This window comes from Bos indicus, chromosome 14 (genome assembly GCF_029378745.1).
Source record: "Bos indicus isolate NIAB-ARS_2022 breed Sahiwal x Tharparkar chromosome 14, NIAB-ARS_B.indTharparkar_mat_pri_1.0, whole genome shotgun sequence".
Classification (NCBI taxonomy): domain Eukaryota; kingdom Metazoa; phylum Chordata; class Mammalia; order Artiodactyla; family Bovidae; genus Bos; species Bos indicus.
The window spans coordinates 78,245,851-78,270,432 of NC_091773.1; the positions used below are offsets into that span (position 1 = coordinate 78,245,851).

The 24,582-nt window shown below is 40.7% G+C and overlaps 1 protein-coding gene across 7 annotated transcripts in view; it reads right to left on the reverse strand.

Annotated features, from left to right (window-relative positions):
- The window catches only part of RALYL (RALY RNA binding protein like), an 819,948-nt gene that overhangs the window by 240,360 nt on the left and 555,006 nt on the right, over positions 1–24,582 (reverse strand). Inside the window, exon 1 of one of the 7 annotated variants that reach the window (XM_070802965.1) lies at positions 3,430–3,592. The exons of the other annotated variants lie outside the window; for them this stretch is intronic. Within the exon in view, the coding sequence (XP_070659066.1) occupies positions 3,430–3,466 (37 nt within the window). The 5' untranslated portion in view covers positions 3,467–3,592. Of the gene's footprint in view, positions 1–3,429; positions 3,593–24,582 lie in introns of those variants that run through there. 7 annotated transcript variants of the gene reach the window in all.

Sequence of the window (24,582 nt, forward strand, 5' to 3'; positions counted from 1 at the left end):
CCCTGTGTATGGTTGTCTTTCTTAAATATAAAATACATGGCATTAAAAGCCCTTAAAAATTCAGTACAGCCTTTTAAATACATTAGTTTTCATTAGAACCAAAAAAATGTGGGCATGTGGGTATATATGTATGTGTATACAATATACATACGCATGTTTTTATCATTATACGGGCAGTGATTGATAATCCGTATGGATACTAGTGTCTCTCACAGTAAAACCACGGTCACATGGACAGGAAGCCCACGAGACAAAGCCACGGCATAGGGGATGAGAATTTACACCTGTCTTTCGGTAGGAAGCTTACATGAGAGGCCTATGTTGTGAAAGACTGAGGATTAGAGAGGAAAGACACCGTGGAAAACATCTCTGCACAGTCTGCTGAAGTTAGAGAAGAAGAAATTGCAACCCACACAGATAACAGGTATCGGCTGAGATTGTGAGCCGAGAACTATAACTAGGATTCAGATTCCTGAAGTGATCTCATCACCTATTTCCATAATACAATGGATAAGATCCCCCAAACATATCATTAGCAATCAATAACCTGTTCCTAGTTAGTAAAACAAAACGCTATACACTTAAAATTCAATGTACACAGGTCTGTCTTCCATGGTACAAGGATTGTAATATTTTTCAAATTCTATATCTAATATCATATGGATCCCACTATAGTTTTTCTCTTAAGTCTCTATTTCAAAAACATATTCATCTTTAAGAATGTATCTCTACATCTCTTCTAAAAACCAAAAATTATTTTCTCAAGGTCATCTGGAATTTCAGCAAAGGAGAATACAGGTGTACCTTATTTTATGCATAATAAAGATTTTTGAAAATTAAACATAAGCCACATACTTCAGTAAACGGATTGATTCAATATGTATAAAAATTCAATATTTAAATGCTAAAAGAAAAATTTATACTGGTGATGATTACCGCCCCACCCTAATTTGTACAAACAGGCTTATATATGTTAAGAGTTCCTTAAAGTGGTTTCTACCTGCTTGGCTCTCACAAAATACATCTCTGACACAGGGAAATGTTTTTAATACCACTTGAAAAATCCTGTATCTAATTAAAAGTCCTCATGCAGTTATGCACAGGTAAGATCTGCCATCTGAATGAACACTGAAGCAGTTTCCTTTTCTAAAACAATTGCTCCATTTTGAGGGAGCAAGGAAAGGGAGACTCTTCCCTCTCTCTCCTCCTTTTCTACCGGGAATTATAAATAACCAATCTAGACATGATTAAGGAGTGGGTTTCACAGTCCCCCATGGATTTCTAAGGACTTGGTGCAGTGTATACTTGAAAATGTCTTTTCCAGGATTTTCACTCTCCTGCTTCTTTTCAAACCCCTGGCATAATCTTCTGCACTTTCCTGTTTCTCCTCTTGGAGCTTCTAAAAGAAAGTTGCATTATTTTTACTAAAGGACATTATATTAGATTGCTGGGGAATGAGGACATTAGAAACTTTACTTATGTAATGTTCCAATTCAAAAAAAAATCATAAGAACACTTTCTTTCCCACATTGGAATTTGATAAGTGTGCAATTATTGCTTTAATTGGATTACAATTGCCTCTAGGTTAGTTTATGTTCTTCACATGATCAAAAACACATAAAAGACATGATTTAAAATGGAAATGCACTGTATTTTGGTGATAGGATAATTCAGATATTTTCAGATAGCAAATAATTGCATTACATTCCACTTTGGCAAGTGTTATTAGTATAAGAAACAACTTCATTTAAGGATTCTATTTGCTTTTATTGCTAAGCTTCCTATATACTTTCTTATATTCTTGCTCTCCAATATTTTATATGGTTAGAATATAGAAAGTTAATTCAATGTAATACAGCTAACTGATACAATTAAACATAAGTAACACATTAGTTTTTTTTTTTTAAACTAAACCATTCAGTACATCCTACTCTTCTAACTTGTCTCATGTAATTCACAATTTCTTCCTGCTGCTTAATCGCAGACTTCAGCAAGCACATTTTAGGAGGAGAGATTCAGTATGATTTTTCTGTGAATCTTTTATTTGTCATGGGCATTAAGGCAACGATTACTCACATGGAAAGAAATGAGGGGGTGTAGAAAAGATACAGGAGTAAAGGTGCAAGATGGTTTTCAAGTACATGCACAATTTAGATTCATTCTTGTGGGAGGGAATCACAAGGGAATTAATCAGCAATATATTTGTAGATTTTGCACCAATCACTTCTATAAGAAAAAAAGTAGCAAATTATTGCCTGTTGTTTCTCAATCACAAGAAAGAAATAGTATCAAAAGGCAATCAGCCATAGAAAATCAGACTGGAAGTCCTATCCCTCAGAGCCTTCTGTGCTGCGTAAAACTTTGAGCAAGAGAAATGTCAGTGCTCATACCTTAAATTAAAAATGAGCAAAAAAAAAAAATCACTCAAAAAGATCACGTCTATCATAGTTTGGTCTTTTGATGGAGTGATTAATGTTAATAGTATTCCTATATTTTAAAATACTTGATAACGTAAAGGTATCATAGGGATCATGAAAAGTGCCGACTTGGGCTGTAGAACAAGTTGTAGTCACCTGTCTAAGATGGCAAATAGAGTCAGTGACAGGGCACAGTGGGCTCACCACGGTGATAATTACTTCAGGCAACGCAGGAGAGCAAGGCATCCAGAGTTGGGCTCCCTGGAGACAGATGTGCCTGGAGAGCTTTCCATGACAGGCATGTTGCTTTACCATAAAACACAGCTTTACTGTAGGACTTCTGATTTTTAGCCGCATCCTAAAGGCTTTCAGTCCCATAATCATCTTTGTTCTGGACTTTAGGCCAGGGTGATGGTGCTGCTCTTTTCCCGTCAGAATCAGCCCCTTTAGGTTAGATTACAGATGACTCCTTTTAACCCTTGGAAACGGTGCCTGTAGTGAATTATGTTACAAACATGCTCTGGACCAAGAAGTTTGGCAATGAAGATCCTGTTACATATTCAGCTTGCCATTCACAATTAATTCTCTCCCCTCCATTCAGAACTGTTTTGTTTCCCCTGAGAGTTATGACTGAAACTGAATGAATAAATGGACGTTTTTTTTTTTTTTTTTTTAAGGAGGGAGAGAGAGAGAGAGAAAGAGGGAGAGAGAACTGTCCAGTTACCATGCCTGTATGAAGGATGCTGAGCTAGACTGAAATTGCATTTGATCTGTTTCTCTGTTGATTTTGTAAACCTTTCCAAAGGTTTCCATAGTAACAAGTGAATCAGTCCGATTCCCCCCAACATCTTTCAAGCATGTAACAGGGATAAAGATGAAGGTTAGGGTGAAAAAAGCTACAATATCTTTTCTACTCCCAGGATATATCTGAAGTCATGATTAGTCTTTTAAGAAATCGAGTATGTTTCTCCCACCACAGCCATATGAAAAAGTTGGTTCTGAATTTACTTACATCTCTGATGTCTGCGTTTGCTCCTGTACATGGTCATTCTGAAAAAAAAATCCGACTTTCTAAGAAGTAATTGCTTTGACCACGGAGACAAAGAGATGGGTTGTGCTCCTGCTTTGCAGTAAGACTGTTGCTCACTGACAGAAGGTAACCAGCAGTCACACAGGGAAAGCCAGGGTAATACCATTCTCATAAAATTACAGGGGAGACGCTACAGCCTGTAACTACTCTCTCTAATGCAAATCTTCTAGAGCAAACTGTAGTTCCTTCACCTCCCCCAACCGGTATCAGTTAAGTTCTCTAATAAAATCTCTGCTGCTAAAGTGCTGTGCTCGAAGCAGTGTTGGATTAAGAAAGGATTCATATATTTAGCAAGAATAGTAAACCTCAAAAATCTAAATGTGAAATATAAGAACCTCTGTTTGATATTCACAGAAATTAAAAACCATCCTGCGGGTTCCCATGTTTTTCAGCCACTCTGGAATATTTAGATTTGCCTTTTACTCTGAAACGACTAAGTTCTTTCCCTCTCTGAGCTCCCACAGCACTTTGTGGGTTCAATAATTAAAGCCATTATCACTTTTAGTTTTGTCTAATTCTCCAACCAGACCGTTTCTCGGGCAAAGCAGGAATTGCATGTTTCCACGTTATACCCTAAGGCCTAGTGCAGACCACACACCATGGCCTCAGGTTTGGGGAGTGCCTTACTCTGGGCTCCACGCTTGGTCCCCTCCAGAAAGAAGCCTGCCATGAAGCTCCCTCCTGCCCTCACCCTGCCACCTCGGGTGAGTCCGCAAACCTCTATTTTCACAGCATGCTTTCACAGTGTCTTGGGCACATCCTTATCTGAACAGCGTCATCTCGACTGAGGAAGCTTTGTCTCTGTATGTGTGGCTCTCTCCCCTCTGACAGCTGTGCCTGGCGCCCAGCTGAAGCCCAGGGCCTACCCCCCTCTCAACTCCTGCACAGGAATGTCTGACTTCAAACCGCCTTCACATGCTCGTTGGGGTGTCTGCAATGCAGTTTTTACTTAAAATACAGAAGAATTTACACTAGTAAAGACTTTCTGTGTGCTATGACTCGACTATGCAGAAACCTTCATCTTCCAGCCAAAACCAGGAAACAACTTCAACGGACAAAATTCTTTTTTAGTGTTATCGAACTCAAGCTGCCTATTAATAGGAGGAGGGATCACTCCCACAACTCTCCACAATAGAAGGACTCTTTCAGTGTCATTAATACTTTGTATGTAAGTAATTGCTACAGTTTGTACTCCCAGATACCAAGGACAGCATTTTAAGTTTTTAGAGGAATTCTTCTCTAGTTCCCTTGATTTCAGACTAAGAAACTGCACTATTTAGTAAGACTCCGTCAAAGACCACGGTGGGTATTTCTTAACAATAATTTCTTAACAATACTGATACACAGTCAGTATCTGTATTTATCTACATAAAATGTGAGACCCTAGGAGGATTTGCCTCGGGTTTTCCATAATAGTGAGATAAAAATATTTCAAAAAGAAGGCCTTTTCTGACTGACATATAACCCACCTTATGGTCCACAGCCTTACTTGCTTAATTTTTCTCCGTAGCACTTGTGACCACCCGACACGATCTTTATTCACTTGCTTATTTCCCTCCTGTCTGTCTCTGTCTATGGAACATAAGCTTCCAGAAGATGGAGCTTTCTTCTCTACAGAGATGCATCACCAGACAGTATATCAGTGCTGGTCATAAAGTAGGCTCTTGGTAAACATTTGCTGAATAAATGACTTTTATGAGCAAACTTAAATTACAAAAACAGTATGATCACAGATTATTTTTTGATAAATTAGTACAATAGCCAATTTCATACTTATTGACTAGAATTACTTTTTTACTTAATGCAAGTACTTGTCATTTCACATCTATCTTTTGGTCTCAGATTGGTCTGAAGAAATTCACTGATTTAGATGAAATTGTTTATATACCGAGATGTGTGTGTGTGTGTGTGTGTGTGTGTGTGTGTGTGTGTTGTGTGTTCGTCACTCAATCATGTCTGACTCTTTAAGACCCTATGGACTGTATTCCACCAGGCTCCTCTGTCCATGGGATTCTCCGGGCAAGAACACTGGAGCGGGTTGCCATTCCCTTCTCCGTGGGATCTTCCTGACCCAGGGATTGAACCTGCGTCTCCTGCATCACAGGCATATTCTTTACAATCTGGGCCACCAGGGAAGAGATGTGAAGATATATTTTTAAAAGTATTTTAAAATAAGCAAAGTCACAACCAACAAGCAATTGGTTGTCCTTTATTAAACCAATAAGTTCTCCTTTATAAAAATTGCTCATTCCATAAGACCAATGAACATAAAACCTATCATCATGAAACAAAATTAAAACAGGGTTTGTCTGAGATTTATGGTGTATATATTTTTGATATGAAATACCATGTCATTACTGATTATTAGGCAGAAATAGTCTAGTTACATAATGGCACAAATGCTATTAATTTTAATAATATTTCATTGTACAATCAAATCTGTAGTTTTTCTTTATGTCATTTTAAATTCATTATCTATAATTAACATCCACCTGAACACTCTTTTCAAGGCTCATGTAGCAATGTAATTAACTTCATTCACATATGCAACAATCCTTTCATTCACCTACACAATAATTAACTTCATTCACATATGCATCACACACACAAGAATCCTTCATCCAGCCTCATTCATCATCACACGTGCACACAGATACATGTTAAAGCAAACATCCTGACTCATGATTGTCAATATTTGACACCTCTTGTACCAAAGTTGACTTTCTTAGGTTCTACATAGGGTTTTTCATCCCATCAAGTCCTTTCTACATTACTTTTCTCACCTCAGGGTATATGGAGCATCTACTCCTAAATCTTATATCTGGGGCCAGTGGCTTAAATCCTGTTTTAAAGCACAAAACGTGGATCTCAGATATACATGATTAGGTAAGGCCACACTGATGAGTCCCACGATGCAATCCAGGTAGGAAGACAAGAAAGAGAAGGAGCAGGGGCTGGGGAGAAGAGGCACTTCACTAAAAGCAGAACCAGAACCTGGAAACTTTCAGCCAGGAGAATGGAGCAGAAGGATGCAGACACAATGGGACAATAGACCATTAAAGAGAGGACCTGTGTGGGCGTATCCCTCTTTTTTCCCACCCTCTTTAAAAATCCAGATTGAATAGAGGTGTTTTGACTTCAAAATCAGCTTTATACCTATCATGGACAGAGGTCAAAGCTCACTTGCTTTATAAAATATCTTCCCGCCTACTCTCCTGCAATATGATTTCCTTTCACGGGATCAATCTTTTTACTTTGTAGTTAAACATAAATTCAATGAATGTTGATTAATGAGGAAGGATGAGTTCCCGTCTAAAATCAAATGATTATATCAACAGTTTTCCTTTGTGGATGGTAGGAATCAATTTGAAATAAAAGTACCTGGCAAAGAGAAGGATATATCTTTTAACAGCGAGTGAATAACACATACTGAAAGGAAAGGAAGAGAAAGAAAGAGAAAGAGGAAAAGAGGAGGGAAGAAGCAAGCCTCTGTGTGGGTGAGTCTGTGCGTGTCTGTGTGTGTGTATGAGTCTGTGTGTCTGTGTGTGTGTGTCTCTGTGTGTGTCTGTGTGTGTGTCTTTGTGTGTGTGTCTCTGTGTGTGTGTGTGAATGAAAGAGAGAACTACTGTGTGCTGTGTGTGGAGCACTAGGCTAGTGATGTACTGTGTCACTAATCTTCACTAGACTCCTGTTCCCTCGGTATCTTTAACTCTGATTTAGAAATAAGTAGGCACTGGCACCCCACTCCAGTACTCTTGCCTGGAAAATCCCACGGATGGAGGAGCCTGGAAGGCTGCAGTCCATGGGATCGCTAAGAGTCGGACACGACTGAGCAACTTCACTTTCGCTTTTCACTTTCATGCACTGGAGAAGGAAATGGCAACCCACTCCAGCGTTCTTGCCTGGAGAATCCCAGGGACGGGACAGCCTGGTGGGCTGCCGCCTCTGGGGTCACACAGAGTCGGACACGATTGAAGCGACTTAGCAGCAGCAGCAGCAGACTTTAACCAAACGAGGACAAGGACAGGTAACATTCAGGGACACTGCATGACTCACACAGTCGTGCTGAGAACATGTAACCAAGAACTAAACCTAAATGATTTTAGGACTGAATGAGGGGGTGCTGCACGGGGCAGTGGCTGGAGACGACTTACTAAAAGGGCCACCATAATGTCAGAGGTAATGTCCTGAAATCAACAAAATGACCTTTGCTGGAGCCCGTCACAGGGAGTGAACACTGTGTGGTCTAATAAGAGCTAACACTCACTTAGGGAGTTCACATCAGGTGCTAGGCTCTTTCCCACAAGTTTTATATGCCTTACTCCATGCATCCTGAAAACAGTTCTATGATGGACTTATTATCATTGTTATCATCATCTTCACATTATTTATTATTACCGTCATCATCATTTTACATTTCAGTACAGTAAGGCTGAGCGCAAAAGCGTTCCAACTGAAGTCTCCCAGAGAGCAAGAGGCCGTGCCCTGCTTTGAAGTGGCTGGTATATCTCCAGAGCCGGTTCACTAGAACACGCAGTATGAGGCTAAAGGGACACTTTCAGTAGCTAGTTAGGCGGTGGTGGATGAGGACTCACAAGGGACGTGTTTCCATAACGACGAGCGGTGTCACACTACGCTCTAAGCCGGGTGGCTGTAATGAACTGCAGTTCTGGCTTCTGGCAGGGACAGCCACGTTCAGATGCACAGCAGACCACTCGGACAGGACAAGTCTGCTCATCTCTGCGGCAGTCGTGGCTCCCCTTTGTCAGACGGGCATCTCCCCACCTCTTCTCCCCAGGCCCAGTCTTCACCCTTTCCTCCAAATAAAACACCAGAAGGACATTTAAAGAATATAAAGAGTATCGAATTATTAGAATGCCCAGCGTTCTAACATCTTTATCTGGTTTTCTGGATAAAACTTTTAAGAATTTTACCAGGACATCACATGCAGCCCAAATAGAAACATTTCATTTGAATTGCATGACACTTATATTTCAGATAAATACTTGTATTACTGACAAAGGTCCATCTAGTCAAAGTTATGGTTTTTCCAGTGGTCATGTTTGGATGTGAGAGGTGGACCATAAAGAAAGCTGAGCACAGAAGAATTGACGCTTTTGAACTGTGGTGTTGGAGAAGACTCTTGAGAGTGCCTTGGACTGCAAGGAGATCCAACCAGTCCATCCTAAAGGAAATCAGTCCTGGGTGTTCACTGGAAGGATTGATTGTTGGAGCTGAAAGTCCAATACTTTGACCACCTGATGCGAAGAACTGACTCCTTGGAAAAGACCCTGATGCTGGGAAAGATTGAAGGCGGGAGGAGAAGGGGATGACAGAGGATGAGATGGTTGGATGGCATCACCAACTCAATGGAAATGAATTTGACCAAGGCCCAGGAGTTGGTGATGGACAGGGAGGCCTGGTGTGCTGCAGTCCATGGGGTCGCCAAGAGTCAGACATGACTGAGCGACTGAACTGAACTATATTTCAGAGTATTATTAGGATAATAAAATGTTGAAACTGAAAAAGTGTAATGAAGTTATGCTGCCAAAATCCCTCATTTATAGATATCTGGTCCATCACAGACAGCTCTGTGGTGAAGGATGGAAAATGGAAGGTGGCTGTGAGGATGACCTCAAGCCTTGAGATGCCAGTACTTCCATCAGTGACTTCAGCCAGTCCCTCAGAGTGAGCCCACAGCTCCCCACTCTGAACGCAATGGTTCTGAAACTACATCCTTAAGTGATGTATGTGATAGCTCAGCTCTCCTTTGGTCTGTTTTCCTCCAGATTGGACAGAGAGCTAAGCTCTCTCCTACAACCTTCTTATCCCTCAGTAGCTGGTGTTCAGACATGGGCATTCTCGGTCCTTCCCCAGCCACCAGGCCAGCTGGCCCCATGGGAGCTCTGCTGCCTTTCCTCTCAGAAACTCTGTTTTCTTTTTTAAAATTTATGTTACTGGGGAATATTTGATTTATAATGTGATAGTTTCTGCTGTAGAGCAGTGATTCAGTTATACATATATTCTGTTTCACACTCTTTCCCATCACGGCTTTTACAGGATATTGAAGAGAGTTCCCTGTGCTATGCAGTAGGGTTTTGTTATCTGTTGATTTTATACATAAGACTTTGCACGGGCTGATCTCAAACGCCCAATCCAACCCTCCCTCTCAAATCCTCCTTGGCAACCACGAATCACTTCCCTAGATCTGTGAGTCTGTTTCTGTTTCATGGGTAAGTTCAGTTACGTTATATTTTAGTTTCCATGAAAGCTATTTTCTTTACTGAACCATCTCCTTGCTAGTGCAGTGCCTATACATTTTTGACAGAAGTCCTTTCCTCAGGTTCTTTCAGGGATAGCATCCAATAATTTTCTTCCCCAGCACAATCACCAATCCCTCTTTTTAACAGTTTAAGAAAATCTATCTGCATTTTCTGTACATGTCTACACTAAATGATTTTCTGTCTTGCCTAATACCTCTGAAACTGTACCCATGGCTATTTGTCCAGAGTCAAGTGCTCTCATGTAAGTGGATAATTTGAAAATAGTTATTAATTAAAATACTGAGTGGCTAGCATATAAAAAAAATCTTTTCATTTTACCTAGCACCTCATATTACTAATATATTTGTCATTGTTCTTTTTAAATCAGAAGAAACATAAAACTTCTTAATGTTTGATGCAATTTTGGTTCAAATGAAGGAAAAACTTTCCTGAATGATACTTCTTCATACTTGACCGTTGTTGAAAGTGAAACAATGAACAAACAACTCAGTTTTGTGTTCCTCATTTTGGTTCATTAAACATTGTTAGGTAGCTGGAAAAGACTTTTCAAAGATTTTTGTAAACTATAATTGGATTTTATTATTAAGTCTTCATTTATTTCTTTGGACTTCCTCCAATTTCTTATGCTCTGATATCAGACAAGTCTTTGAAATCATTAATTTTTTGAAACATTTAATACTTAGGAGTATTAAATACAGTTAAAATATGTCTCCTTTATAACTCACATTAGAAATGACTTTATTTTTACTGCATCTCTTGAGTGGTAATTGTTTTTGAACATTTTCACATTTGCTTGCTACTCTTTCTTTGTGTGGTTTCCATTGCATATTATCTCAGTTTTCACCTTTCCTTTTAGCTGAAATTTGATTATTCAGACTTAGTTCTATCTTCATTGACTTATTTGCCCATTTTTATTTGGGTACATTTGCATCATCTCAAGGATAATGACATTCTATCTTTTTAATCACATACTTTTGTTGTTGTTCAGCCACTCAGTCATGTCCAACTTATTGCAACCCCATGGACTGCAGCACACCAGGCTTCCCTGTCCTTTAATGACTCCCAGAGTTTGCTCAAACTCATGTCCACTGAGTTGATGATACCATTCAACCATGTGGATGGGGCCAAATACCGAATGGTTACTAAAAAACAAACAAACAAACAAAAATGTTTAAAGAAGACTAAAACATATATTTCTGCTTTATTGACTATGCCAAAGCCTTTGATTGTGTGGATCACAATAAATTGTGGAAAATTCTGAAAGAGATGGGAATACCAGACCACCTGAACGGCCTCTTGAGAAATCTGTATGCAGGTCAGGAAGCAACAGTTAGAACTGGACATGGAACAACAGACTGGTTCCAAATAGGAAAAGGAATATGTCAAGGCTGTATATTGTCACCCTGCTTATTTAACTTATATGCAGAGTACATCATGAGAAATGCTGGACTGGAAGAAACACAAGCTGGAATCAAGATTGCCGGGAGAAATATCAATAACCTCAGATATGCAGATGATACCACCCCTATGGCAGAAAGTGAAGAGGAACTAAAAAGCCTCTTGATGAAGGTGAAAGAGAGAGTGAAAAAGTTGGCTTAAAGCTCAACATTCAGAAAATGAAGATCATGGCATCTGGTTCCATCACTTCATGGGAAATAGATGGGGAAACAGTGTCAGACTTTATTTTTTTGGGCTCCAAAATCACTGCAGATGGTGACTGCAGCCATCAAATTAAAAGACGCTTACTGCATATTCAAAAGCAGAGACATTATTTTGCCAACAAAGGTCCATCTAGTCAAGGCTATGGTTTTTCCAGTGGTCATGTATGGATGTGAGAGTTGGACTGTGAAGAAAGCTGAGCACTGAAGAATTGATGCTTTTGAACTGTTGATGAGGACTCTTGAGAGTCCCTTGGACTGCAAGGAGATCCAACCTGTCTATTCTAAAGGAGATTAGTCCTGGGTGTTCTTTGGAAGGAATGATGCTAAAGCTGAAACTCCAATACTTTGGCCACCTCATGCGAAGAGTTGACTCTTTGGAAAAGACTCTGATGCTGGGAGGGATTGGGGGCAGGAGGAGAAGGGGACGACAGAGGATGAGATGGCTGGATGGCATCACTGACTCGATGGACGTGAGTTTGGGTGAACTCCGGGAGTTGGTGATGGACAGGGAGGCCTGGTGTGCTGCAATTCATGGAATCGCAAAGTGTCAGACACAACTGAGCGACTGAACTGAACTGAAAACATATATTTAAATAAACCTTGACTTTCTCAGAATATGAAGTGAATTATTTATATCTGTGTAAATAGTTTACCTCACTTCAACATATCTTAATAAATGCTGTTAACAAATTACCCAAGAAAGATGGAATAATCTTGCTGCTGCTGCTGCTACTGCGTCTAATAATCCTAGACCTAAATAAACCATCTCTTTGAGATCATAGGTGCTTCCCTGATGGCTCAGTGGGTAAAGAATCTGCTGCAATGCAGGAGACTCAGGAGATGTGGGTTTGATCCCTGGGTCAGGAAAATGCCCCGGAGAAGAAAATGGCAACCCACTCCAGCATTTTGCCTGAAAAAAATCCCATGGACAAAGGAGCCTGGCGGGCTACAGTCTATGGGGTTGCAAAGAGTTGGACACAACTGAGCGACTAACACTTTCACTTTCACTTTGAGATCTTAGCCACATAAAAGGTACTATCCTATGACAAGTTACCTCGCAGACATGGGAACATAGTAATATAATTCACTGGAGGTGGGCATGATGTGGGAGAATTGCTGTGCCATGTTCCTGGGAGGTGTTTTATTTATGAAAAACACGTGCTCAGTGGTTCCCTGTTCTGTCTCAGAAACACCATATCCACTGGGTCCTAAGATGGAGGGACACTAAGGCAGCTTTACAAGGCACAGTGATGAGAAAGCATCATGTCTCTCAAGTCATAATGGTTTCTGTGATTATGAAAATGATGCACAGAATTTCACATATACTCTACTATCTCTCTATACTTTCTATCTCTTTATCCACCTACCTATCTTAAAAACCAGTTGTGAGTTGTAGAACTACCTAGCAGAAGAGCTTCCGGGGTGCTTGGAGTATGTCATACTCCAGTGGCTGGAATGGAACTGGAGAGGATGCTTTAAAAGGCGGAGAAGATGCAGGCCAGAGTGGTGACCACCACGCGGCACTCAGGTCAGCGGAAGACAAGACGAAGTAAGCTCCACAGAGAAATGAAGTGCGAGAAGTCCTGTTGCCCCAACTATGGATTTCTCAGGGCCCTGCCTTCCTCTTTTTCTGGCTGATTCTTTCTCTGTTAGCTCCTTTCATCAAACATCTGGTCTTGTGTTTCTTGTCTATCATTTTTCCTTCTTGCTGTCTCTTGTCTCTATAAAACTATACTTCATTGTAAAGACGTATAGTGGAGTAAACTGAGGTTAATTACCTCGAATTCTTATTGGTATTAGGCAAGGAAGAAGCACATGATGACAAAGAAGGCTGACCCATGAGATTTATCACTTTACTGTTTGATTCATTGTATTGACTGCTTTAAACAGCATACCATATTATGGTTAGGACCAAATACTACAATTTCACATCGCCATCTCTAGAGTCCACCAATATTAGTTTCATAACATAAGCAATGTAAATACACATGAGATAGTTCAATTAAGAACTGTTCACTAACTATAAAAAATTGAATGGAATCATATAAACAATTATTAAGTGCTTACTTTGTTTCAGAACACAATTCAGCATTTTATTTCAATTTGCATTGCTGGGCTTATGGCTATTATTTTATAAAATACCCTTATGCTACTTTATCTAACCTTAAAACAGCTGTGTGAGGATGGAGTTGTCACCACATTTTACAGCTAAGGGAATGGAGGTTCAGGGGTCAAGTTCACAGAGCTGGCAAGAAGTAGAGCTGGAATTTGAACCCAAGTTGTGGCTGCAAAAGTCATGCCAATCCATGATACTGCTGCCTTACACACTGAACAAGCAAATGTTAGACAATAAAAGCAAACTCAGAAAACAGCAGATAACAGAAAACACTGTCTAGGATTTTACTTCTGTTTGAATTGCTAGGGGTTACTGCAATTGTTTCAGAAAATGAACCTGATTTTAATGTGTGATACAATGGGAAAATAAATTTGATATATAGAATTTCAGTATAGAATTCATGCTGATACTCACCCATCCTAGTTACTCCAAATAAAGGATTCTAGAGATGCATATATGAGAATTCTGAAGATATTCATATAATGGCAGTATAGGAGCTAACCAATACATATGATATATTTGTATTAACCTAACGTCTAGTGCTGGGAGGACCAACCACCTGTCCAAGGAGCCATGCACAGGCGCAGGAGGGCCTAGAGGAGCTATCCCATGTGGAAGGTCAGGAAGGGTGGTGGTGAGGAGATGCCCCTTGTCCAAGGTAAGGAGCAATGGCTGCGCCTTGCTGGAGCAGCCGTGAAGAGATACCCCACACCCAAGGTAAGAGAAACCCAAGTAAGACGGTAGGTGTTGCAAGAGGGCATCAGAGGGCAAACACACTGAAACCATACTCACAGAAAACTAGTCTATCTAATCACACTAGGACCACAGCCTTGTCTAACTTAATGAAACTAAGCCATGTCCGTGGGACAACCCAAGATGGGCGGGTCATGGTGGAGAGATCTGACAGAATGTGGTCCACTGAAGAAGGGAATGGCAAACCACTTCAGTATTCTTGCCTTGAGAACCCCATGAACAGTATGAAAAGGCAAAATGATAGGATACTGAAAGAGGAACTCCCCAGGTCACTAGGTGCCCAATATGCTACTGGCGATCAGTGGAGAAATAACTCCAGAAAGAATGAAGGGATGGAGCCAAAGCAAAAACAATACCCAGCTGTGGATGCGGCTGGTGATAGAAGCAAGGTCTGATGCTGTAAAGAGCAATATTGCACAGGAACCTGGAATGTCAGGTCCATGAATCAAGGCAAATTGGAAGTGGTCAAACAAGAGATGGCAAGAGTGAATGTCGACATTCTAGGAATCAGCAAACTGAAATGGACTGGAATGGGTGAATTTAACTCAGATGACCATTATATCTACTACCGTGGGCAGGAATCCCTCAGAAGAAATGGAGTAGCCATCATGGTCAACAAAAGAGTCTGAAATGCAGTACTTGGATGCAATCTCAAAAACGACAGAATGATCTCTGTTCATTTCCAAGGCAAACCATTCAATATCACAGTAATCCAAGTCTATGCCCCAACCAGTAATGCTGAAGAAGCTGAAGTTGAACGGTTCTATGAAGACCTACAAGACCTTTTAGAACTAACACCCAAAAAAGATATCCGTTTCATTATAGGGGACTGGAATGCAAAAGTAGGAAGTCAAGAAACACCTGGAGTAACAGGCAAATTTGGCCTTGGAATACGGAATGAAGCAGGGCAAAGACTAATAGAGTTTTGCCAAGAAAATGCACTGGTCATAGCAAACACCCTCTTCCAACAACACAAGAGAAGACTCTACACATGGACATCACCAGATGGTCAACACCGAAATCAGACTGATTATGTTCTTTGCAGCCAAAGATGGAGAAGCTCTATACAATCAACAAAAACAAGACCGGGAGCTGACTGTGGCTCAGATCATGAACTCCTTATTGCCAAATTCAGACTTAAATTGAAGAAAGTAGGGAAAACCACTAGGTATGATTTAGGTCATTCAGGTATGACCTAAAACAAATCCCTTATGATTATACAGTGGAAGTGAGAAGTAGATTTAAGGGCCTAGATCTGATAGATAGAGTGCCTGATGAACTATGGAATGAGGTTCATGACATTGTACAGGAGACAGGGATCAAGACCATCCCCATGGAAAAGAAATGCAAAAAAGCAAAATGGCTGTCTGGGGAGGCCTTACAAATAGCTGTGAAAAGAAGAGAAGCGAAAAGCAAAGGAGAAAAGGAAAAATATAAGCATCTGAATGCAGAGTTCCAAAGAATAGCAAGAAGAGATAAGAAAGACTTCTTCAGCGATCAATGCAAAGAAATAGAGGAAAACAACAGAATGGGAAAGACTAGAGATCTCTTCAAGAAAATCAGAGATACCAAAGGAACATTTCATGCAAAGATGGGCTCGATAAAGGACAGAAATGGTATGGACCTAACAGAAGCAGAAGATATTAAGAAGAGGCAATAATACACAGAAGTACTGTACAAAAAAGATCTTCACGACCCAGATAATCACGATGGTGTGATCACTGACCTAGAGCCAGACATCCTGGAATGTGAAGTCAAGTGGGCCTTAGAAAGCATCACTACAAACAAAGCTATTGGAGGTGATGAAATTCCAGTTGAGCTATTCCAAATCCTGAAAGATGATGCTGTGAAAGTGCTGCACTCAATATGCCAACAAATTTGGAGAACTCAGCAGTGGCCACAGGACTGGAAAAGGTCAGTTTTCATTCCAATCCCAAAGAAAGGCAATGCCAAAGAATGCTCAAACTACCGCACAATTGCACTCATCTCACACGCTAGTAAAGTAATGCTCACAATTCTCCAAGCCAGGCTTCAGCAATATGTGAACCGTGAACTTCCAGATGTTCAAGCTGGTTTTAGAAAAGGCAGAGGAACCAGAAATCAAATTGCCAACATTCGCTGGATCATGGAAAAAGCAAGAGAGTTCAGAAAAACATCTATTTCTGCTTTATTGACTATGCCAAAGCCTTTGACTGTGTGGATCACAATAAACTGTGGAAAATTCTGAAAGAGATGGGAATACCAGACCACCTGACCTGCCTCTTGAGAAATCTGTATGCAGGTCAGGAAGCAACAGTTAGAACTGGACATGGAACAACAGACTGGTTCCAAATAGGAAAAGGAGTTCGTCAAGGCTGTATATTGTCACCCTGTTTATTTAACTTATATGCAGAGTACATCATGAGAAACGCTGGACTGGAAGAAGCACAAGCTGGAATCAAGATTGCTGGGAGAAATATCAATAACCTCAGATATGCAGATGACACCACCCTTATGGCAGAAAGTGAAGAGGAACTCAAAAGCCTCTTGATGCAAGTGAAAGTGGAGAATGAAAAAGTTGGCTTAAAGTTCAACATTCAGAAAATGAAGATCATGGTATCCAGTCCCATCACTTCATGGGAAATAGATGGGGAAACAGTGGAAACAGTGTCAGACTTATTTTGGGGGACTCAAAAATCACTGCAGATGGTGACTGCAGCCATGAAATTAAAAGACGCTTACCCCTTGGAAGGAAAGCTATGACCAACCTAGATAGCATATTGAAAAGCAGAGACATTACTTTGCCAACAAAGGTCCGTCTAGTCAAGGCTATGGTTTTTCCTGTGGTCATGTATGGATGTGAGAGTTGGACTGTGAAGAAAGCTGAGTGCCAAAGAATTGATGCTTTTGAACTGTGGTGTTGGAGAAGATTCTTGAAAGTCCCTTGGACTGCAAGGAGATCCAACCAGTCCATTCTGAAGGAGATCTGCCCTGGGATTTCTTAGGAGGGATGCTAAAGCTGAAACTCCAGTACTTTGGCCACATCATGCGAAGAGTTGACTCATTGGAAAAGACTCTGATGCTGGGAGGGATTGGGGGCAGGAGGAGAAGGGGACGACAGAGGATGAGATGGCTGGATGGTATCACTGACTCGATGGATGTGAGTCTCAGTGAACTCCAGGAGTTAGTGATGGACAGGGAGGCCTGGCGTGCTGCAATTATTGGAGTCACAAAGAGCTGGACACAACTGAGCGACTGATCTGATCTGATCTGATCTAGTACCAGAGAAGGCAATGGCACCCCTCTCCAGTTCTCTTGCCTGGAGAATCCCATGGTGGAGGATCCTGGTAGGATGCAGTCCATGGGGTCTCTAGGAGTCGGACATGACTGAGCGACTTCACTTTCACTTTTCAGTTTCACGCACTGGAGAAGGAAATGGCAACCCACTCCAGTGTTCTTGCCTGGAGAATCCCAGGACTGGGGAGTCTGGTGGGCTGCCGTCTATGGGGTCACACAGAGTCGGACACGACTGCAGCGACTTAGCAGCAGCAGCAGCAGCAGCAGCAGCAAGGTCTAGTACAGGGGCTTCCTGGGTGGCACTAGTGATAAAGAATCTGCCTGCCAATGCAGGGGATGCAAGAGGCCCAAGTTTGATCTGTGGGTCAGGAAGGTCCCCTGGAGTAGGAAATGGCAACCTGTTCAAGTATTCTGTCCTGGGAAAGGGGTCGCAAAGATTTGGACACGAATGATCATGAATGCATGAAATCCTACTATGGACTTTTAAAATATTCTTCAGGAAAATGAATTAAGCAATTCAGAATGACCCAGAAAAAGTTTTCAACTAAAAATGGATAAAATTAGGTCAAAAAGTTAAGTATGCATACACACAAAATATTGAAAATATTAGGCTAGACATTACAATAATTTTCATTGTTTAAAATATAATATTTTAAATAGGCAAAGAAACTAGGTATGTGATTATGGACTTTTAAAACGTATTAGCAAAAACAAATTTCTATTTATGGATCACATTCAGCACATTTCGGTTTCTAACGATAATATCAAAATTGTTACTTCAAAATGTCTAAGCATTTCCAATGTAAAATGTGCATAAAGTATCTTAAGTATATACTAATAGAATTCATTTCAGCCTGTCTATAAAGCAGTATACACAGCAGTCCTGTTCTCCTAATTTCTTTCCTGTTCATATTTAGTTATAATTATCACATTGATGAGCTACTTCAGCCTGCTGAGTTGAATAGATTGAATTTTCAGGTATAATTTAGCATTACATAGCCCAAGGGTATTTCAGGAATCCAACTCCAACCCTCATTTTGTGTGTATTTGTGTCTGCTAAAGGGCTCAGAGCCACCTGGATAGTCTTTGACCTCGCATGTGTGTTCAAAGACAACTATTTCAATAAACTCTGCATTTGCCATTACCAGCACAGCAGTATGTGAAGAGTAAATATGTAAATGAAATTCTCTTTTCTCTTACTGTCATAAAAACCATTTTTAGATGTTTACTTAAATGGGTTTAGATATAGAAACAGGAGCTATAGATGCAAAAAAAGAGTCTCCACTTGTTTCCCAAACTGTCTCCTTTAGCTCCGTGAACGCTATATTGCATGCTGTCTTTAAATTATACCTCAAAAGCTTTAGAAAGCCCACCTGAATTGTGCAAAGAAGTCATTAAGAGGCTCACAAAAAATGAAGACAAATACAGAGTGTGTAAAGTGATTATTCAATTTCAAAAACCTTTGGTTCCTAACTTCTAAGACCAACTAGGGAAATGATTGTAAGAAAATAGTATAGTGGAGAAGGAAGGGGGATTTCAGCTTGTAACTACCTGGATTTGTTGTTATCGTTCAGTCTCTAAGTCACATCCGACTCTGCGACCCCACGGACTGCAGCACACCAGACTCCTTCACTATATCCCGGAGTTTGCTCAAACTCACGTCCACTGAGCTGCTGATTCCACTCAACTATCTCATCCTCTGCTGTCCCCTTCTCCTCCTGCCCTCAATCCTTCCCAGCATCAGGTCTTTTCCAATGAGTTGGCTCTCCACATCAGGTGGCCAAAGGATTGGAGCTTCAGCTTCAGCATCAGTCCTTCCAATGAATATTCAGAATTAATTTCCTTTAGGATTGACTGTTTTGACCTCCTTGCAGTCCAAGGGACTCTCAAGAGTATTCTCCAGCATCACAGTTCAAAAGCATCAGTTTTTCAGCGCTCAGCCTTTTTTATGGTTCCACTCTCACATCCATATGTGACTACTGGGAAAACCATAGTTTTGACTATAGAGACCTTTGTTGGCAGAATGATGTCTCTGTTTTTTAATAAGCTGTCTAGGTTTGTCATAGCTTTTCTTCCAAGGAGCAAGCATCTTTTAATTTTGTGGCTGCAATTACTGTCTGCAGTGATTTTGGAGCCAAAGAAAATAAAATCTGCTACTGTTTCCACTTTTTCTCCATCTATTTGACATGAAATGATGGAGCCAGATGCCATAATCTTAGTTTTTTGAATGTTGAGATTTATGCCAGCCTTTTCACTCTCCTCTTTCACCCTCATCAAGAGACTCTTTAGTTGCTGTTCGCTTTCTGCCACTAGAGTGGTATCTGCATATCTGAGTTTGTTGGTATTTCTCCAGACAATCTTGATTCTACCCTGTGATTCATCCAGCCCAGCATTTCACATGAAGAACTGATGCTGAAAGTCCAATACTTTGGCCAACTGATGTGAAGAACTGACTCCTTGGAAAAGACTCTGATGATGGGAAAGATTGAAGGCAGGAGGAGAAGGGGACAACAGAGAATGAGATATTGGATGGCATCACCATGAGTTTGAGTAAACTCTGGGAGTTGGTGATGGACAGGGAGGCCTGGTGTGCTGCAATCCACAGGGTCGCAAAGAGTCGGACAGGACTGAGCGACTCAACTGAACTGAACTCTGCACAGAAGTTGAATAAGCGGGGTGACAATATCCAGCCTCGACGTACTCCTTTCCCAATTTTGAACCAGCCTGTTGTAACACGTCAGGTTCTCACTGCTGCTTCTTGACCTGCATACAGATTTCTCAGGAGGCAGGTAAGGTGGGCTGGTATTTCCATCTCTAAGAATTTTCCACAATTTGTTGTGATCCACACAGTCAAAGGCTTTAGCATAGTCAGTGAAGAAGATGTGGATGTTTTTATGGTTAATTTTATACAGAAAAACTACTTTGATAAAATGAAAAGAAATTATGTTTTGCTTTTTCTGTTTTCTGGAGGAGCTGTACAAGTTTCTGATAGCATAACTACCCACGTTCCCACCTGGATCAGGTTATCCTGATTCTTTATTATTTTAATATTAAGGCTTTTTTTTTTTGAAAGGCAGAAGTCATCATTAATTTATTGTTTACATGGTGGTTAAGGACACAAATACAGTGGTCATACAAAAGCACAGTTCAGGGACTGGCCACTGACACACAGGTTGATACAGACATTCCAACTATGCTTCCGGCAAGTCAGGGTGGGGAGTTCAATACGGGGGGACGGGGGCACACAACTGTCCACGGCCACACTGCTGAGGACCCAGGGTTGGAGTCCACTTCTAAAATGCCATCTGGCGACTTCAGGTGAAACCTGGATGCAGAGCATCAGCGGCCGCAGCTGCTCACAGCCCTCCAACAGGGGGTCGCCCACCTCTGAGGAAGGCACTGGGCCATGATGAAAGCCCCCAGCTCACCCTGGCCAGCCCGAGACCCTTCTACACTCCCAGAGACACAGCCCCACCTGGCCAAGCGTCCACACCCCGAAACTCTTACCGAGGAGCCAGCTCAGGATTCAGAAAGGAGCAACCAGCTGCATTCTGCGCCATCAACACGGCAGTCAGGGCATCCTGGCAGCAGCGTCCCTGTGCTGGGACTTTGGGGGCAGGAAGGGGAAATACGGACGTGGACACCTCTTGGGTCCCTAGCTTCCTACCAGGGCCTGTTTCTAAGCAGAACACACTGCAGGGCAATGATGGGGAGAAATGTGAAAGTACCTGTGAACACGCATATTGCACCTCACTTCCAGAGACAGAGGCTCCTGTCTACTGGCCGCCACCACCACCTGGGACCTCTGTTCAGTTCAGTCGCCCAGTCATGTCCGACTCTTTGCTGTTCCTGCTACTGCAAAGTGAGGTAGAGTGTCTCAAGAACCCACCTGGAGCCTGGCTGCCCCAGAGGGTCTTTCTGGGGAGACTCGGCCCTGCTCTGCCTCTTGGCCTCTGTGGGGTCACTGCGTCCCAGGGAAGGTCACAAAAGCGCGTGATCGAAATTCACTCTCCTGGACATCAGGTCATCAGAGTCACCTGCTTCTTGGCACTTCAGAGTGGATTCCCTTGGGTCTGCTGGCCTTTCTGGGCATTTTGCCCAGATATTAATTTAATTTAATATCCAGATATGCACCTTCATTGAAATTAAATTAACTTGTTTTCTTCCATATACCTAATATATGCACTTTGTGCACTTTGGAGCTCTGAGCAAAAGCAGATGTGATTGTTTACGCAGCTTTTATTTTAGTGTGGAATATAGATATGAACTGAGTAATAAGTTGAGTGATAGGAAAGAATATATTCTATAGGTTCAGAATAGGTATTCTGAAAGTAGATGTGTAGTCAGTCCTATTCAGAATGTATAAAAAAAATAGTCCTTGACAGTAATTAGGTCCATTGTAATTAGGTCTCCTCTGAGGTTACATGGAGGAGTGCCATGGACGATGGGCTGAAAGAGCAGTCATGGGTGATCGTAAAGTGTTAGTGAGAGAATTACTGAGATGAGTGGAAAGCTTCTAGGAAACACATGTGTTGATATAGAAAGTCAGTGATTATATACCACTGGTATTCAACAGATAATGTTAATAAAAGTTATTGTTTCCAGTTGTCATCATATTCCACATAATTGTTCATTAGTCAAATTAAGACAATAGTAGTTAATAGAATTCTATTCCTCATTACTCCATCCCACAAAAACTTAAGTGTATCCTTGGATAAGATACAAAAGGCAGAGGAAGACAGTAAAATGGTTATGATCTTAAACTTTTATTTACTAATAGATAGTAGGGGAGTCTAAAGGCTTTAAAAGTTATGTTTTAATGAAGATATGTGTCTGTATCAAAGAGAATAAATGTATCCGGAACCCTGACATTCTAAACGCTGCTTCTAGTTTTGCAAAAGTGGCAGTGAGTGGTGATAGAAATTTGTGTAATAAGTCAGTAAGTATCCGATAAGAGCTCATTCCATACAGATCATTGGACAAGATATTTTGGGAAATTTCAACAGAAGTAGAAGACATAATATCTGTCCCAGAGGACATCGCAGAAACGTAAGCCAAGATACATGTATGTGAGTTGGTGACCATCACATGAATGGGTTAGTGGCAGCTGCCTACATACACTGAAACAGATGAAACAAAGAAACTGCCGAAAAGTATGTGCAAAGACCTGACATGTTACTAAGAACTAGTGACTAATACATATAAATGTAGAAAATGGTGAAAAGAAAAGTTTATGAAAAGAACACCAAATCAAGGCATTTCTGCTTAATCTTCATTCTACTTGATATTAATTAATCAATACTTGAAAATATTATTATTATTTTCTTGAAAACTCCACTTCTTGGCTTATATGCCATTGTTGTTTCTTGTTTTCTATACCAGAAAAAATTTTAATATGAATATTAATTAATTTTTAATATTCAATGTATTAATGTTTATAGATCCAACTATGCAGAATTACAGATTCAACTTCTATATTTGCTAAAAGTGCTTTCAAGCTCAAGATTCTGAGCCAGACTGACTTGGTTTATTTGAATACCAGTTCTGCCACTCACCAGCTCTGTGATCTTGGGCGAGTTGCTTTGTATATACATATCAGTTTCTTCATCTGCAAAAGTTTCCTCATCTATCGCATCTGCACATTATTATTTATAATTAATATATTTAGAAGAATTAAGCACGTTAATAAATAAAAAATGTTTAGAACAGTGACCAGCCTAATAGGTATTACTGCTAAATATATTCATGTAGATGTTCAAAAGTCATTTCGAATCCAACATGGTGCAAAAAAAACCAGGGTGCTTCTCTTTCATTGTTTCTGGACAGATTACAACATACCATAAAGTTATAACACTATGATCTACTATGTCTATCTTATTTGCTACTATATCCCTGGCATCCCACTCAGTATCTGAGATATACTAGTTGCTCCACAGTTATTTATTTATAAAGTAGTATATTGGTTTTCTATTTTTGCTGCAAAAATTACCACAAATTTTCTGACTTAAAATAGCACAAATTTATTCTCATAATTTGGAAAGTCAGAAATGGAAAATAAGGTGTTAGCTAGGCTATGGGGTCGCACAGAGTCGGACACAACTGAAGTGACTTAGCAGCAGCAGGCTATAATTTTTCTGAAGAATTCAGAAGAGACTCTGTTCTTCTTTTCCCAATTTCTAGAGGTCTATCTTCCTTGGCTCATGCCCCATTCGTCCACCTTAAAAATTCATCATTCCAGTCACTTATTCCATCACCATATTTCCTTCTTGCTTTGACCCTCTCACCTCTCTCTTATAGAGAGTCTTACATTTGTACTGGCCCACTCAGATAATTCCAGTAGTTTAAGATCCTTAATTTATTCATACCTGCCAAATCCATCTGTCAGATATGGTAACATACACACAAATTCTGGAGACTGGGATGTGGACATATTAGGAAAGCTGTTATTCTTTTCACTTCAGTCTTCCTTCTAGCTCCCAAAGAATTATGTCTATCCCATGTACAGCATGCGTCCTATGAGGTCTCAGACCATTACATCATCCACTTAAAGCTCAAAATTTCATTTTATCTCATCGATTCAAAAATCCAAAATCCAACTGGGAAACTTTCATCATGATTCAAGGCCTGGGAAGAACCCTACATGTTTCTCGGTTCTTCCCTTGAGGACCAGAGCTCAACCCTCTGGGTCCTTGGTTTTTTCTTCTGAGCCTGAAGCTCCACCCTCAGAGATGTTCTGATTCCTTCTTGAAGGTAGCAAACGTTTGCAATAGAGAAATTGTATCATAATGTTTCCTTTTTGCAAAGGAAAGTATTTCCAAATACTGCAGAATTTGGGGAGCTCAGTGGCCTTTGTTTATTTTGTCCTTTCTCTGTCCCTTCGGTTCGAGCTGGCAGCATCTCTACCTGTATAAGGCCCTTAAGAACCTTGTGGATCTCCCATGAAGGGTATGGGGTCTGACTCCATCAGACAAGATCATCCATGGTT